Source organism: Camelus ferus, chromosome 15 (assembly GCF_009834535.1).
Source record: "Camelus ferus isolate YT-003-E chromosome 15, BCGSAC_Cfer_1.0, whole genome shotgun sequence".
Lineage (NCBI taxonomy): Eukaryota > Metazoa > Chordata > Mammalia > Artiodactyla > Camelidae > Camelus > Camelus ferus.
This window is the reverse complement of record NC_045710.1, coordinates 45,654,606-45,671,766: the sequence shown is the minus strand read 5'-3', so window position 1 is coordinate 45,671,766 and position 17,161 is coordinate 45,654,606. Positions and strand designations below refer to the sequence as shown.

General features: G+C 35.1%; 1 protein-coding gene across 2 annotated transcripts in view; it reads left to right on the top strand.

Moving 5' to 3' along the window:
* The window catches only part of WDPCP (WD repeat containing planar cell polarity effector), a 287,957-nt gene extending 271,313 nt beyond the window's left edge, over positions 1–16,644 (top strand). The window contains exon 17 of one of the 2 annotated variants that reach the window (XR_004326365.1): positions 15,656–16,643. Coding sequence is in view for 1 of the 2 variants with exons in the window: in XM_032497660.1 (XP_032353551.1) it covers positions 15,656–15,706 (51 nt within the window). In the remaining variant the exon portion in view is untranslated. Of the gene's footprint in view, positions 1–15,655 lie in introns of both variants that reach the window. The other variant, XM_032497660.1, reaches the window with a different exon arrangement.
* Positions 16,645–17,161: the final 517 nt, after the last annotated feature.

Genomic DNA, 17,161 nt, shown 5'->3' with positions numbered 1-17,161 from the left:
CTGAATTAAACAGAATTATTCTAAGCATACACAGAAACAGTGTACTACTATTCTAAGCTAGAGTTTAGCTCTAACTTGGATAAACAAAGCCTACAAATGGCCAAACGAAGCAAGAATAGCATGACCAACTTCATTTAAGTTGATTATATAATTAATCAGGCTCCATAGATATGTATTATTTAGAAAGATTGTCATAATAAACTGAACAGATTTGTTTCACTCTTAAGAAACAACACAACACAAAGGAAATAAAAGCAAAAATAAACAAATGAGGTCTAATTAAACTTAAAAGCTTTTGCACAGCAAAGGAAACCATTGACAACACGAAAAGACAACATACGGAATGGGAGAAAATATTTGCAAAAGATATGACTGATAAGAGGTTAATATCCAAAATATATAAACAGCTCATACAACTCAACACCAAAAAAACAAACAACCCAATTAAAAAATGGGCAGAAGACCTGAATAGACATTTTTCCAAAGAAGACATACAGATGGCCAACAGGCACATGAAAAGATGCTCAACATCGTTAATCATCAGAGAAATGCAAATGAGATATCAACTCACACCTGTCAGAATGACTATCATCAAAAAGAACACAAATAACAAATGTTGGTGAGGATGCGGAAAAAAGGGAACCCTCACACACTGCTGGTGGGAATGTAAATTGGTGCAGCCACTGTGGAAAACAGTATGGAGTTTTCTCAAAAAACTAAAAATAGAACTACCATATGATCCAGCAATTCCAATACACTCCTGGGTATATAGCTGAGAAAAACAAATTAAAAAAGATACATGCACCCTAATGTTCACAGCAGCACTATTTATAATTGCAAAGCATTATTTATAATTGCCAAGATATGGAAGCAATCTATGTGTCCATCAGCAGATGAATATATAGAATAGATGTGGTAGATATATATATAATGGAATACTACTCAGCCATAAAAAAGAATGAAATTTTGCTATTTGCAACAACATGGATGGACTTGGAGGGTAGTATGCTACATGAAATAAGTCAGACAAGTACTGTATGTGGAATCTAAAAAATAAACCAGTGAATACAACAAAACAGAAACAGACTTACAGATATACAAAACACACTAGTGGTTAGCAGTGAGAAGAGGGAACTGGGAAGGAGCAAAATAGGGATGGGGGATTAAGAGATACAAACTATTATATATAAAGTAAGTAAGCTACCAGGATATATTGCACAATACAGGGAATATGGCCAATATTTTATAATAACTATAAATGGAGAGTAACCTCTAAAAATTGTGAATCACCATGTTGTACACCTGTAACATATATTATACATCAACTACACCTCAATTTTTTAAAAAATGAAGAAACAACACAACAAACCTCAAATTCTCAACATACAGATCAGCAAATGGCTCAACCCTGGTCTATTTAATTCTAAGTCCCCACTATACAAGTATCTGTAGGTATTATTCTTTATGTGAAATTTTTAGGTTTAAATGTAAAATTCCCATGTCATGATTATAATAAATGGCATTTCTTTTTAAAATAAACATCATTTTTGTTCTGTATGCTTTACTTATGTATTTTGTATTTGTACTCTAGGCTGTTTCTTATATTACAATTTTAGATAACTGATGTAGTCAACAGTGAAAGTTGCTTATATTTAAGATAATTGTGGCTATGGCTCCCAGGCCTGGTACTCAGCAGATTTCATGAGTCAGTGACAGGAAATAGCTCATACTAAAAACAGAAAAGTGAAGGATCCATACTTGAATTTCATCAGATGTCTCAAAAATGAGTTTTTACAGTTAATCTGTTCAAACTTAAGCATATTTGTCATGTCCCTTAAACTTGCTTTGTTCTCTAACAGAAGCCCTTTTTCTATATGGTCCATTCCTTAGAGAAACTATTTATTCCAAGTAATGCCCCATATTCTGGGTTTGGTTGATAGATTGGTCATTTAACTTGTTCTTTTGTCCCCTGTTATTTCCTATACACTAGTATTTAGGACTATTTTCTTGCTTAAGTGCAACTTTCTAAGCAATTTTTTACATCGTATCATGAGGTACATAAATTTTTGATTGCCCCAACTTTTAGTGATGCTATGACTGACCAACAGATTCAGATGGTATCTGATTCCTCCACTTAAAAATTCCCCATCAACCTTTCACTTGGTGATTTTAAAATATATGGGTGAACACTGCCTAATTATTTTTTCATGGGAATTGTAAAAATAGGGATTTTCTCATTCTATCATTTCTTCTGTATTTGCTCCTCTTCTTAGATAGTATTTATCATTCTTTATTTCATATAACACACTCCCAACTAACCAAACCAATTATCAAGTTCTCCTGATTTCTCTGAAATATTTCTAGGATCTAGCCCTACTGTAAATCAGTTCTTAATCATCTGCACTTGGAATACTACTTCCCAACTGATATCCTTATATTTGGTCTATCCCTACGCTGCTACCACTATCTCAAATATAGCCTCCACAAAGCTGGAGAGTTATCTGCCTATCATTCCCCTGCCAAAAACCCCACAGGATGAAGTCCAACCTCCTTATTATGGTATATAAGGCTCTCCAATGCCCAACCTCTGCTTTCCTCTCCACTTTCATCTTCTGCTATTCTCCACTTCAGAGTCTGAGTCATTTCATTGTTATATATCCCTAATACCTGTTCTATCACTTTGGATCGATAAATATTGATTTTTAGGTGCCAATAAATATTAATTGAACCAAACTAGACCTACTAGAATTACTTAGGTACCTTATTAGTAACACTATTTTTTTCCAAATTTTTATTATGACAGATTTCAAATATACAGAAAAGCTGTAAGAACTGTACAGTAAACATACACACTCACTACCTAGATTCTATAATTAATGTTTTACAGTCAATGCTTTACCATGGATCTATCCATCAACCAGTTCTTTTATCAATCCATCTTACATTTTGATACATTTCAAAGTTGCAGACATCTGTACACTTCACCCTTTTAAGTCCTGTCAGTGTGTGTATCATTAACTAGAGTTTAATATTTATTTACAGTCCTTCCCCTCCCCTATAAAATGTGTATACAATGAAATGCACAAATCTTAAGTATTCCATTATATGAGTGTGTGTGTATATACATATTATACATAAAATTCATATTATTATAGACTACTACCTATTTATCTATCTATCTCCATCAATCCCCAGAGGACTTTTACCCAGTTTTCTGCTCAGGCCTAAAGGTAGTTTACTGTTAAAGAAGTGACACTATTTTAAATCACTGCTTATTTTAACCATGACCTAGCCTTAGGGTCATCAGAATATGGACTTTAAGAAAATTTCTTTGGGTGAAGTCCTCTATGGAATACATAGAGAAATTCTAAGTGTAAAGTTCTCTGATGCTTTGAATTAGCTTGCTGTCAAACCTTTACTACTACAGGAGATACATTTTTCTCTAATAGTATATGTTACTGCCTATTTATAACTTCTGGAGAAAGTCTGTCTTTCAAATTTCTCCATTCACATTCTCCTTTGTCAAAAAACATGAAAAGAGAATTACGCTGCCATATCTTAATTTGAAGCAACCACCATTTGACAAAAAATCAGTATTAGTCATTGTGAAAACAAAAAATTCTCCGGCATTTTTTCCCCTGCAATAAGAAAATAATTGTACAACTGCTTAACTAACTCCTCCTCACTTCTAAGGTTTATAGACCATCTTCACAGTGATCTTATTCCCTCAGGCACCCTGCAGTTTAGTAGACTGTTCTCCGATGGATATGGTACACTTTCTCCATAACTATTTTGAAAAACACACTTAAACAGATCTAAATTGAGTTAAAGTTAAGAGTCAGCCACAATGAAGAAAAAACAAGTTAGAAAATTCATGAATGGTTAACATGGTAAATTTTATGTTGTGTATATTTTACCAGTTTAAAAAAATAATCGAAAGAACAAGAAAGAAATGAAACCACCAGGGGTCTAGTTAGCTGTAGGGAGGATTCTGGCAGGGGTTTTTTACTAATGACAAAAGCTGAGGGAAAGAATTTGAGTTCTCTAAAAAACTTTAATTGAAAATTTTTAAAGAAGCTAATTTGAGCTTGCATATTGGAATGAGTTACTAGGTATGCAGCATAAGTCTTGTTCCCTACCACTGATTTTGGTCATAGACAAGTAGGTAATAATCATGTAGTTTTACATCTGTCTTGCTGTACTACACATTGGCATACTGTCTTGAAAACTTGGAAGTGGCAGAAACCCATTCTTTTTAATGTGGAATTATGACAGATAATGGGAATTTGCTGCTTATATGGCTCTTCCTGTCCTTACTATCACCCAGGAGGGTTGAGCCTGGCCAGAACAGAGCAGTACAGATATAACAGAGCGTATGTATATATATATATAGATATCTATATATATAGATATATATAGAGATATATTCCCATTACTTTCATGTTGACAATTATCCACATTAATAAAGAGCACCATACTGAAGTATAAGTGTGTAATTTCTAAAAATGTGGTAAAAAGTATCAATTTTTATGCCGGATAACATCTTTGAATACTTGTTGAGGTGGAATAAGTGATAAACTATTCTCATACTTATTTCTTTCCTCCAAAGATTAATTTTAAGAATATTTTAAAATGTATCCACATATTCTCTAAAGAGGTTAGTTACCTAAAATATTAACTAAAAAACAAAAGTGTGAACATAGTCATAATATAGTGATCAGTTTTCATAGCTATGAACCAATTTATCATAGTATTTATGACTTACCTACTTTTTGAAAGACTTGGGAAGAATTCACAAAATTATTCTATAAGCAATATCGAAAATAAAATTATACAAGGCAAAAATCAATTCAAAGTTGCAAAGTAAGAAAGGTGGTTGACTATGTGGACTGTTTTATACAAATTAAAAATGAGTTTAGCTCTGAATTTGGGGAGGTTAAGGCAAAAAAGGGAAATAGGCTTACTTTGAGAGGCACAATTATATAATAGAAAGAATACAGAATTTATAGGTGAAATATCTCAGTTCCAGTTTTGTTCCACTGCTTCCTCACTGCCACACACTTTTTTTCATTGAGACATTGTTGATTTAGTGTACAGCATAGTGAGTCACCATTTTTAAAGATGATATGCTAATTAAAGTTATTATAAAATATTGACTATTCCCTGTGCTGTACAATGTATCTTTGCAGTGTGTTTATTTTATATAGAGTAGTCTGTATCTCTATATCCCCTACCCCTATTGTGCCTCTCCCTCTTTCCTCTCCCCATTGGTAACCACTAGTTTGTTTTCCGTATCTGTGTGTCTCTGTTTTGTTATATTATCTACTTTGTTGTATTTTTTAGATTCCATATATAAGTGATAACATATAGTATTTTGTCTTTCTCTGTCTGCCTTGAAATAATACCCTCCAAGTCCATTCATATTGCTGCAAATGGCAAATTTCATTTTTTATGGTTGAATTATATTCCATTGTACATATATCCCACATCTTCTTTATTTATTCATCTATTGATGGACACACAGGTTGCCTCCATGTCTTGACTACTGTAAATAATGCTGCTGTGAACACTGGGGTGTATGTACGTTATGGATTATTTTTTTCATTTTCTTTAGATATATATACCAGGAGTGGAACTGCTGGGTCATATGGTAGTTCTATTTTTAGTTTTCTGAGGAACCTCCATACTGTTTTCTGTAGTGGCTGCACCAATCTGAATTCCCAACAGTGTACTATCTCCTAATTTCACATCCTCACCAGCATTTGTCATTTGTGTTCTTTTTGATGATAGTCATTCTGACAGGTAAGAGGTAATATCTCATTGTGTCTCTGAATTGCATTTCTCTGATGATTAGTGATATTCAGCATCTTTTCATATAACCGTTGGTCATCAGTATGTCTTCTTTGGAAAAATGTCTATTCATGTCATCTGCCTATTTTTTAATCAGGTTGGATTTTTTAAAATTTAGTTGTACAGATGTTTGTATATTTTGTATATTAACCCCTTATCAGTCATATTATTTGCAAATATTTTTCCCATTCTGTAGGTTGTCTTTTCATTTTGTCAGTAGCCTCCTTTGCTATGCAAAAGCTTTTAAGTTTAATTAGTCCTATTTGTTTATTTTTGCTTTTGTTTTCTTTGCCTTAAGAGGCAGATCCAAAAAAATTCCTACAATTTATGTCGAAGAGCATTCTACTATGATTTCTTCAAGGAGTTTTATGGATTTCAATTTTACATTTAGGTTTTTAATCCATTATGAGTTCAGTTTTGTATATGCTATGAGAAAATGTTCTAATTTCATTCTTTTACATGTATCTGTCCACTATTCTGTTCCACTGATCTATGTGTGTGGTTTTATGGCAGTGCTGTTTTGATTACTGTAGTTTTGTAGTATAGGCTGAAGTCAGGGAGCATGATACCGTCAATTCTGTTCTTCTTTCTCAATCCTGTCTTGCATATTTGGGGTCTTTTGTGTTTCCATACAAATCTTTAAATTTTTCTTACTCTAGTTCTTTGAAAAATGCCATTGGTATTTAGATAGGGATTGCACTGAATCTACAGATTGCCTTGGGTAGTACAGTCATTTTAATAATATTAGTTCTTCCAATCTGTGAAAAAGGTATATCTTTTTTTATTGAGGTATATTTGATAAACAATATTATGTGTTTCAGGCTTACAACATAATGATTCACAATTTTTAAAGGTTATACTCCATTTATAGTTATTACATAACATTGGCTATCTTCCCTGTGTTGTACAATATAGCCTTGTAGCTTACTTTTTATACATAGTAGGTTGTACCTCTTAATCCCCACCCCTATCTTGGCCTACCTCCCTTCCCTCTCCCCACTGGTAACTGCTAGTTTGTTCTCTATATCTGTGAGTCTGGGAAACAGTACATCTTTCCATCTTTTTGTTTCATCTTGAATTCTTTCAACAATGTCTTACATTTTTCCGAGTACAGGACTTACTTCCTTAGGTAAGTTATTCCTAGGTATTTTTTTGTTTTGGATGCAACTGTAAATGGGGTCATTTTCTTAATTTCTTTTCCTGATAGTTTATTGTTAGTGTATAGATATGCAACATATTTCTGAATATTAATTTCGTATCCTGCAACTTTACTAAATTTATTGATGAGCTCTAGTAGTTTTTTGGTGGCATTTTTAGGAATTTCTATGTTCAGTATCATGTCATCTGCAAACAGTGACAGTTTTACTTCTTCCTTTCCAGTTTAGATTCCTTTTATTTCTTGAAATTTCTTCTCTGATTGCTATGGCTAGGACTTCCAATACTAGGTTGAATAAAAGTGGTAAAGAGTGGGCATCCTTGTCCTATTTGTGATCTTAGAGGAAATGCTTTCAGCTTTTCACCATCAAGTATGATGTTAGCCGAGGGCTTATTCATTGAGATGATGATACAATTTTATTCTTCAGTTTGTTCATGTGCTGTGTCACATAGATTGATCTGTGGATACTGAATCATCTTTGAATCCCTGGGATAAATTCCACTCGTTCATGGTATATGATTTTTTTAATGTACTGTTGAATTCAGTTTGTTAATACTTTGTTGAGGATTGTTGCATCTGTTCATCAGTGATACTGACTTGTAATTTTCTCTTTGTGTGGTAACTGTGTCTGGTTTTGGTGTCACGGTGATGCTGGCCTCACAGAATGAGTTCAGAAGCATTCGTTCCTCTGCAAGTTTCTGAAATATTTTAGAATGATAGGTATTAACTTTTCTCTCAGTGTTTGGTAGAATTCACCTGTGAAGCCATCTGGTCCTGGACTTTTGTTTGTTGGGATTTTTTTCATTACTGATTTGATTTCATTACTGGTAATTAGTCTGTTCATAATTTTATTTCTTCCTGGTTCAGTATTGGGAGATTACATTTCCAGGGATTTGTCCATTTTTTCCACATTGTCCTTCTAATTGGCATGTAGCTGCTGGCAATAAACTCATGATTCTTTGTATTTCTGTGGTGTCAGTTGTAACTTCCCCTTATTCATTTCTGATTTTATTGATTTGAGTTCTTTTTTTCTTGATGAGTCTGGCTAAACGTTTTTCTTTTTTTTAACCTTTTCACAGAACCAGCTCTTAGATTCATTGATTTTTTTTCCTATTGTTTTTTAGTCTCTATTTCATTTATTTCTGCTCTGATCTTTGATTTCTTTCCTTCTAGTAACTTTGGATTTTGTTTGTTCTTTTTCTAGTTCTTTTAGATGTAAGGTTAGCTTTTTCATTTGAGTTTTTCTTCTTTCCTGATGTAAGTTTATACTACTATAATATTCATCACTTTAAATATATCATGCCACTCTCCTCTGGCCTACAGAGTTTCTGCTGAAAAGTCAGATGAGAGCCTGATGGGAGTTCCCATATATGTAACTTGTTGCTTTTTCCTTGCTGTTTTTAATATTTTCTCTTTATCTGATTTTTGCCATTTTATTTTTTTTAACATTTTTTATTGAGTTACAGTCATTTTACAATGTTGTGTCAAATTCCAGTGTAGAGCACAATTTTTCAGTTATACATGAACATACATATATTCATTGTCACATTTTTTTTTCGCTGTGAGCTACCACAAGATCTTGTATATATTGCCCTGTGCTGTACAGTATAATCTTGTTTATCTATTCTACATTTTGAAATCCTAGTCTGTCTCTTCCCACCCCCTGCCCCCTTGGCAACCACAAGTTTGTATTCTATGTCTATGAGTCTGTTTCTGTTTTGTATTTATGTGTTTCTTTTGTTTTTTTTTTTAGATTCCGCATATGAGCGATCTCATATGGTGTTTTTCTTTCTCTTTGTGGCCTATTTCACTTAGAATGACATTCTCCAGGAACATCCATGTTGCTGCAAGTGGCGTTATGTTGTCGGTTTTTATGGCTGAGTAGTATTCCATTGTGTAAATATACCACATCTTCTTTATCCAGTCATCTGTTGATGGACATTTAGGTTGTTTCCATGTCTTGGCTATTGTAAATAGTGCTGCTATGAACATTGGGGTGCAGGTGTCATTTTGAAGTAGGGTTCCTTCTGGATATATGCCCAGGAGCAGGATTTCTGGGTCATATGGTAAGTCTATTCCTAGTCTTTTGAAGAATCTCCATACTGTTTTCCACAGTGGCAGCACCAAACTGCATTCCCACCAGCAGTGTAGGAGGGTTCCCTTTTCTCCACAACCTCTCCAGCATTTGTCACTTGTGGACTTCTGAATGATGGCCATTCTGACTGGTGTGAGGTGATACCTCATTGTAGTTTTGATTTGCATTTCTCTGATAATTAGTGATATTGAGCATTTTTTCATGTGCCTATTGATCCTTTGTATTTCTTCCTTGGAGAATTGCTTGTTTAGGTCTTTTGCCCATTTTTGGATTGGGTTGTTTGTTTTTTTCTTATTAAGTCATATGAGCTGCTTATATATTCTGGAGATGAAGCCTTTGTCGGTTTCATTTGCAAAAACGTTCTCCCATTCCATAGGTTGTTGTTTTGTTTTACTTATGGTTTCCTTTGCTGTGCAGAAGCTTGTAAGTTTAATTAGGTCCCATTTGTTTATTCTTGCTTTTACTTCTATTGCTTGGGTAGTGTGTCCTAGGAGAACATTTTTGAGATGTATGTGAGATAATGTTTTGCCTGTATTTTCTTCTAGGAGGTTTATTGTATCTTGTCTTATGTTTAAGTCTTTGATTCATTTTGAGTTTATTTTTGTGTATGGTGTAAGGGAGTGTTCTAGCTTCACTGATTTACATGCTGCTGTCCAGTTTTCCCAACACCATTTGCTGAAGAGACTGTCTTTATTCCACTATATACTCTTGCCTCCTTTGTCGAGGATCAATTGACCAAAAGTTTGTGGGTTCATTTCCCACAAATGATTTCTGCCATTTTAATTTCAGTGTGTCTTGGTGTGTTCCTCTCTGAGTTGATCATGTTTGAGGCTCTCTGTGCTTCCTAGACTTGGATACCCATTTCTTTTCCCTGATTAGGGAAGTTTTCAGCTATTATGTCTTTAAATGTGTTCTCTGCCTCTTTCTCTCTTCTTCTGAGACCCCTATAATGCAAATGTTAATATGCTTGATGTTTTCCCAGAGGTCTCTTAAATTGTCCTCATTTCATTATTTTTTCTTTTTTCTGTTCAGTGTCAGTCATTTCCACTGTTCTCTCTTCCAACTTGCTGATCCGCTCCTCTATATCATTTAGTCTACTACTGATTCCTTCTAGTGTATTTTCAATTTCAGTAATTGTATTCTTCATCTGTTTTGTTGTTCTTTGTATTTTTCAACTGTGTCAAAAATTCTAACTTCTCACTTTGTGCACCTATTCTTCTCCCAAGTTCTTTGATCATCTTTATGATCATTATACTTAACTCTTCCTCAGAGAGATTGCCTATCTCCACTTTGCTTAGTTCTTCTTTTGGGGTTTTGTCTTATTTCTTCATTTGAAACATGCTCTTCTGTCACCTCATTTTACCTAACTTGCTGTTTTATTTCTATGCATCTGATAGGTTGATTACATTCCCCATCCTTGGAGAAATGGCTTTCTCTATCCTGGAGAAGTGGCCTTTTGTAGGCAATGTCCTATGTGTCCAAGAAGTGCACTTCCTTCTCATCATCAGAGCTATGTACTCTAAGGATGCCCCCTATGTGAGCTGCATGAGTCCTTCTACTGTGGTGGGCTGAGTACTGTGGGCTGTTTGGTAGGCTTCACTGGCTCCTAGTCCAGTTGGTTGCCTGCCCTTGGCTTATGCAGAGGGTGCTAGCCACTGGTAAGTGGGGCTGGGTCACAAGGCAGCTGGCTATAGAACCACAGGGGGCCCCAGGGCTGGCTCATTGGTGGGCAAAGTCTGGCTCCAGAAGATCCCAGGGCTGGTGCCTTCCCACCAGCGAGTGAAACCAGGTCATGGAGCTAGTACTGGCCCACTGGTGGGGAGAGCTAGATCCTGGAGTGTGGCTGGAGGGTCCCAGGGTCCTGAGCTGGTTTCTGACCACTGGTGGGTAGGGCCTGTTCCTGATAGCTGGTTGCAGGGCCCTAGGTATCCTGAAGCTTGGGATGGCCTGCTGGTGGGCAGGCTGGTTCCACAGGCTGATTGACTGCCATCGTCCTTAGGCTAGTGTTTGCCCGCTAGTGGGTGAGGCTGGTTCCCAGTGTCTCTGGTTGCAGGACCCTGGGGGTCCTGGATCTTGTGCCTGCACACTGATGTATGGGGCTGAGTCCAAGGCCCTTTGATGGGCAGGGCCATGTTCAGGGGCAGCTGTACGGTTAGGGGGTCTTAAGGCAGCCTGTCTGCTCGTGAGTAGGGGGGCTCTCTCCTCACCCAGTTAGTTGCTTGGCCTGAGGCATTCCAGTACTGGTACCTAAAGGCTGTTGGGCAGAGGCAAAGCTGGGCCCTGAGGCTAATATGCTAGAGTGAGGATTCCAAAATGTTGCTTGCCAGCACCTGTGTCCACGTGGTAGAAAGCCCCAAAATGGCTGCCACCAGTGTCTTTGTTCCCAGTGAGCTGCAGTTACCTCCTGCCTCTCTGGGAGAGTAAAATCAGCAGGTTTGTCTGATTCAGGCTGTTTTCAGATTACTGCTTCTGCCCTGGGTCCCAGAGTGTGTAAAATTTTGAATGTGCCCATTTAGAGTCTCTAATTCCCATAGCCCTCTGGGTCTCCTGAAAGTAAGCCCTATTGGCCTTCAAAGACAAACATTCTGGGAGCCTGTCTTCCTGACACAGGATCCCTCGACTGGGGAGCCCAATGTGGGGCTCATTCCCTTCACTCCTTTGGGACAACCTATTCAATTGTAATCATTTGCCTATTTGTGTGTCACCCACCCAGAGGGTATAGGACTTGACTATACTGCAACTCCACTCCTCCTACCCATCTCATTGTGGTCTCTCTTTATATCTTTAGTTGTAGAACATCTTTTCTGGTAGGTTGTGGTTTTTTCATTGATTGTTGTGTAAATATTTGCAATTGTGGTTTGCCTATGAGAGGAGGTGAGCTCATGGTCTTTCTACTTTGCTATCTTGCCCAGTCTCCTGCTGCCATACACTTCTTTATACCTATTTCCTATTCTGTAAAATGGAAATAATTACATTTAATAACATCATAGGATTGTTATATTAAATTAGGTCATGTAAACAGATTTTGGTAACTCTAAAACACTGTTCATTATTTTTGTTCTGATTGACTTGATTATTTTAAGTATGCAAATAGGAAATTCTCCTGGATAGAAATATTTTTCTTGTACTGGATTCACACTCAAAAATTGTGCTAGAAAACTGAAAAACAAACTAAACATGTCTTCAAGTAGGATTCTGAAAAAGACAAAAATCCTAATCACATGATGTTTTTATTATAAATCTTCTATTAAAGCTGAGGGAATTATATTGAATAATAATTCAGCAAAGGCAGTTCTGTGGAAAAGTGAGATGGCATGTTCTAAGTACATTTCTTTCTGATGGTTTACTTAACACAGAGGAAGTTTGAAAGTTAGCTTGTCTACTAACCTGTATCTCATTGATATCAGAAGCCTCAAGCCAACTTTTGGCAAGTGCTAGACTGTAGTCATTGAGATCTCATTTTCTGGAAAGAACATAAAACATCAAAACTCTGAAATATTGATTAAGAAGAAATTCCTCTGAGATACCAAATAAGCAAGAAGCAGAGTTAATATTCAATAGTGAAACTTGAGTAACTTGACTTTATCAGGAAAGCATCTCCTGTTGTGAAGAGGTGAACTACGGCATCCCTAAAATGACAGGAATATGCAATCGTAGGAGTTAGTCACAAAGCGGCCTGTGGAACACGTTATTTGTTAATGTATCAAAAATGTGGGGGAAGCACTTTGAGGAAAACAAGAACTAAATTCTTATTCCAGCTCTTCTTCTAAATGAGTGACTTTGGACAAAATACTTATATACCCACCCCACCATGAGGCTCAGTTTCCTTATCTGAAAATGAAAGAGTTTCAGATTAGAAACCTTCAAGTTTTCTTCAATCTCTAAGATAGTGTACTTCTGGGATTTAATTACTATTGAACCAAATCAGAAACTTTATGAGAGACCATTAGTAACACAGAGGAAATCTAACATAAAATAATGAGATGATCACTTAGTGTGGTTTTTTTTTTTAAGTTATTTGTATTAATTAAGTGAGCAACAGGCCAAAATCCAGTTTGCAACAAAGCAAACCTCAACTTGTCTGCAGAATTTACATATGAAAGTCTGTGTACATTTAAAAGAAAGTGACCTGGTATCACCCAACATTAGGTAACAGCAGTAGGGTGTGGCTCAGAAAATGCACTTAACTCTATATAGAAATCAAATGAGGGAATGGGGAAAACCCTTGTGCTGTAGTAAATTATTACAGGAATTAACATGTAACATTCAGTCAAGGGTGAACATGATTTCAGCACATAATACAACGAAGATCAACCTCCACTGAAACCATGACTTCCTATTACCAAATTCACTTCCTCCCAAACTAGGACAGAAACAGAGGAAAACTACTAAGTGTTTATCCAGAAGCCTAAACTTTCATAAGCTTTGTTCTAATAATTCTACTTCTACAGCTCTATACCAAGGGAATAATCCTAAACATAGAAAAAAACTCATGCCTAAGAATGTCTATCATAGGGTTACTTATATAAAAGAAGAAACTGGGAACAATATAAAATTAACTGAAAGAAAAAAAAAAGAAATGGTTAAGTAAAGCTACAGTATTTAATGGAACAAAATTTAGCCATTAAAAACAGACTTTGTGGGAGCATTGAGAAGTGTTGAAAGTGAGGCCAAAAAACCCCAAAACCAAATATATATAGAATTGCACATATAATATGCTTTCAGCTGTTTTTAAGAAATAAATAAAGCATATATGTGAAAAAAAAGTGACTGGAAGCAAATACACATTTAACCAGTTTTATATGACTAGTGGGACTGTGGGTAATTTACTTTTCTGTGTTCCAAATTTTATTTAATTAATGTACTTTATTTTTAATAATTAAATAACTGAATATACAAAATACACTGTTGCATTACTCATCAAAATATTCCTCTAAGGAAAATAAATATATTCTCCTAAGGTGAACAGGGTACAAGTTAAGGTTTTTAGCATGGAACACACTGTCATGGAAACCCTGGAAATATTCAGAAGTAAGTCTTTCAAAAATAGGATAGATTTTTTAAAAATATTTTTCTTTGAAGGATTTACTTTAAGTCCTGGGAGATCACTGAGAAATTAATTCTATGACTCTTATTTTTTAAAATGTAAGTCCTAACATGAGACAAGTTTTAAGGCCCAGGTAGAAGGCACTACAGAACATCAAGAATATGGCTGAACCAGGTACTTCTTGGATATGCAGTCTGGCATTCCAGAAACAATTATAACCAGATATTAGGGAAATAAAATAATTTATCTAGGATCTCTGCCAGTTAGTGAGTAAGACCAAAAGATAATAATCCAGGTTGTTTGACCATTCTAGCAGCATAGAAAATAAACTTTGGTATAGTAGTTTATAAACCAAAAGTTGGAGCTTAATGTTCGTTAAAATGTCAGTGCTTAAAAGGTTTTTTGTTTTTAAATTGAAAGCTACCTAAAACCCCTGTACTTGCCAGCACACACACAAGCCCCAGGCAATATTAAATTACTCATTCTTCCTATTACTTGTTTTTCCAGGTTGGGGTGTGTGTGTGCGTGTGCGTGTGTGTGTAAATCAGGATCCACAGGCATATGCATTTATACATGTTTCCCTTACTTGCCACCCCCACGCTTGTTTTTGAGACATGACTACTTAAAATGGCATAAGGCTATGACCTTCTGAAAGGCTTCTCCTAGTAAAAAGAACTTTAAAGATATAACTTACAGAATAAATTTAAAATAATTTCAGTAAGAGAAACGTCTCCAACTGTGACATGTTAGCTTAAGTATTAACTATCATGCCTATTCTCTATACCTTTCCCCTTTACCATTTCAACTCCAAGTTATCTCCAAACTTTCAAAAATATCCCCACTGTATTGTTTTTTCTAATAAAATCACTCACCCTTAATTTAACGTTTAAACATCCTCCAATTTCAGAATCCTATTATAAAATCCTTTGTTTTTCTATACTTGATAGGGTTGGTGGGGAGGTGCGAAATAAAGTAAGAAAGATAAATGGGAAATGGATGAAATTTTTGTTAGTATCCCTTTGCAGCTTCATAAAATTTTATGAAGGGCTTGTAGAAGCATGATCTTTTCTACAGACCACTACCTCAAGAGCCACTATCAAATACTTAGTAAAACATCACAATTAAGAAATATTGAGACCTTTGAGAACAAACAGTACTGTAAAATCAAATAGGTGGAATCATAAATGATGACCCAGTTTGCAACACTTCACTGTCAGAGCCTTCAGGTGCTTCCACATTTCAACTAACATCTTGACCTCCCTTCTTTACCTTTTTATGCTTCCAAATTGTTTCTCTTCACTGATTTTTATGAACACTATATCAAAATTTTAAGAATAAGATAAATACACAGTTCTCTTGTTTACATACATACAATTCATTTTAAACTTTAAAAAATTTTGTTTCATAGTTTTTAAATAAGATAATAATATTAAGGATATAAATATTAAGTTAATTTTTTAACTCTGCTTAAACATGATTTTAATTATTTTTATTTGTTTACTTTCAGGAAATTGGAGATGGTGGTTCTCTCAGAATGGTTCACTTTGGTTTGGTATAAATAATAAGAAACTTGTTTTTCACTTTAAAAAGAAACCCACATTTTTCACATCTAAACTTTTCATGGCCTGATGTAGATTAAAATCTCTGTATGGATTAAAAAGAGGAAAAACAATATGAATTAGGTAAAACATTGAAATTCAGAGTGTTTTCAAAGTACAGCTTTATTTGGTTCAAAAAATATGCAGCATAACACCAAAGTCACCCTAAGTAGAAGTCTTTAACTTATTTTCAATAATGTAAAAATTTTGAAGTTTCTTAAATTGTACAATTTTTAGGTGATTCAAAAGTAGAATATTTAAACTTGGTTCTTCCAAGTATTTTAAACAGCTCTTGTGATACTATTTACATTATTAACTTACATGATGAACAAAATATTTATTAAGCAAAAAGCCCAGTCCCACTGTTTTCCAGGGGTCTCTTGAATTACTGATATGAGGCACTGACTGCTACTTGGAACACAGACACTATCTTCCTCTGGAGCAAAGGGCAAGCATGCTTACTGCCCATTAAAAAAGATTTGAATTCCCTAAGCTCAGTGTTTCTATCCTTTACACAGCCCACTGAGTGTGGAGGTGTCACCTGTCCCTCTTCACATCACTCTGTGGTAATGGGGCTCAGGAAATCAGTGCCCCGCCCCCCAAAAAAGTTGATACTCTAGCTTCTATTGTTTTAAGTAATAAACTCTCTTTTGTCTCTGACCCAGGAGTTCCGTGTCTTCTACCTGCATGAAACTGTAGTTTAGTAACTTTTTGGCTTACAAGTAGGGTAAAAATCTCAGACCATTCACAGTTCTTGGCACCCATTCATTAGCAGGTAGGACATATTTTATAATTGTAAATGTCTATAATAATCAACATTTCCAAATATTGTACATGAGGTAAATTATATATTTAAATCTTATAGTTAAAAGTTAATTAGATTGAATTCTTTTATACTTCAGATTTTTCTCCCTACTTCCTATTCATCTGTACCTCTATGAGAGGGTGTGATAAAGGTGAAACCCAAATTAGCTTTTTCAATGTGCTACTGCTCTAGAAAAGTTTTAGTAATACATCATACCTGAGCCATATTAAAAAGAGATGGAAAGTTACCAGTGAATTTTTCTTTTACTATTCTTTTCTTTATCACAATCAAAAGTTAACTAAATTTTTAAGGAAAAATTACATTGAGAAAGATATTGTTCTGCCAAGATTGCAATAGTTTCTCCAGATTTTCTAGTAAACAGTCATTACCCAGAAATACCAAACACATTTTCCAATCTACCATATCCTTTTGTTCATTTAACCACTGTCTTCAATGACAAAGAGAGAGACTGGTAGAAAAGTTCAAGTACTATTTCTAGGTCCTTGGTGAGTAGACCACAGTCTATGCTAAAGAGTAAAAATTCTAATGAAATGTTAAGATAAAATATGGCTATAAATAAAACTATTTTGTTCTATATAATGATGATGAT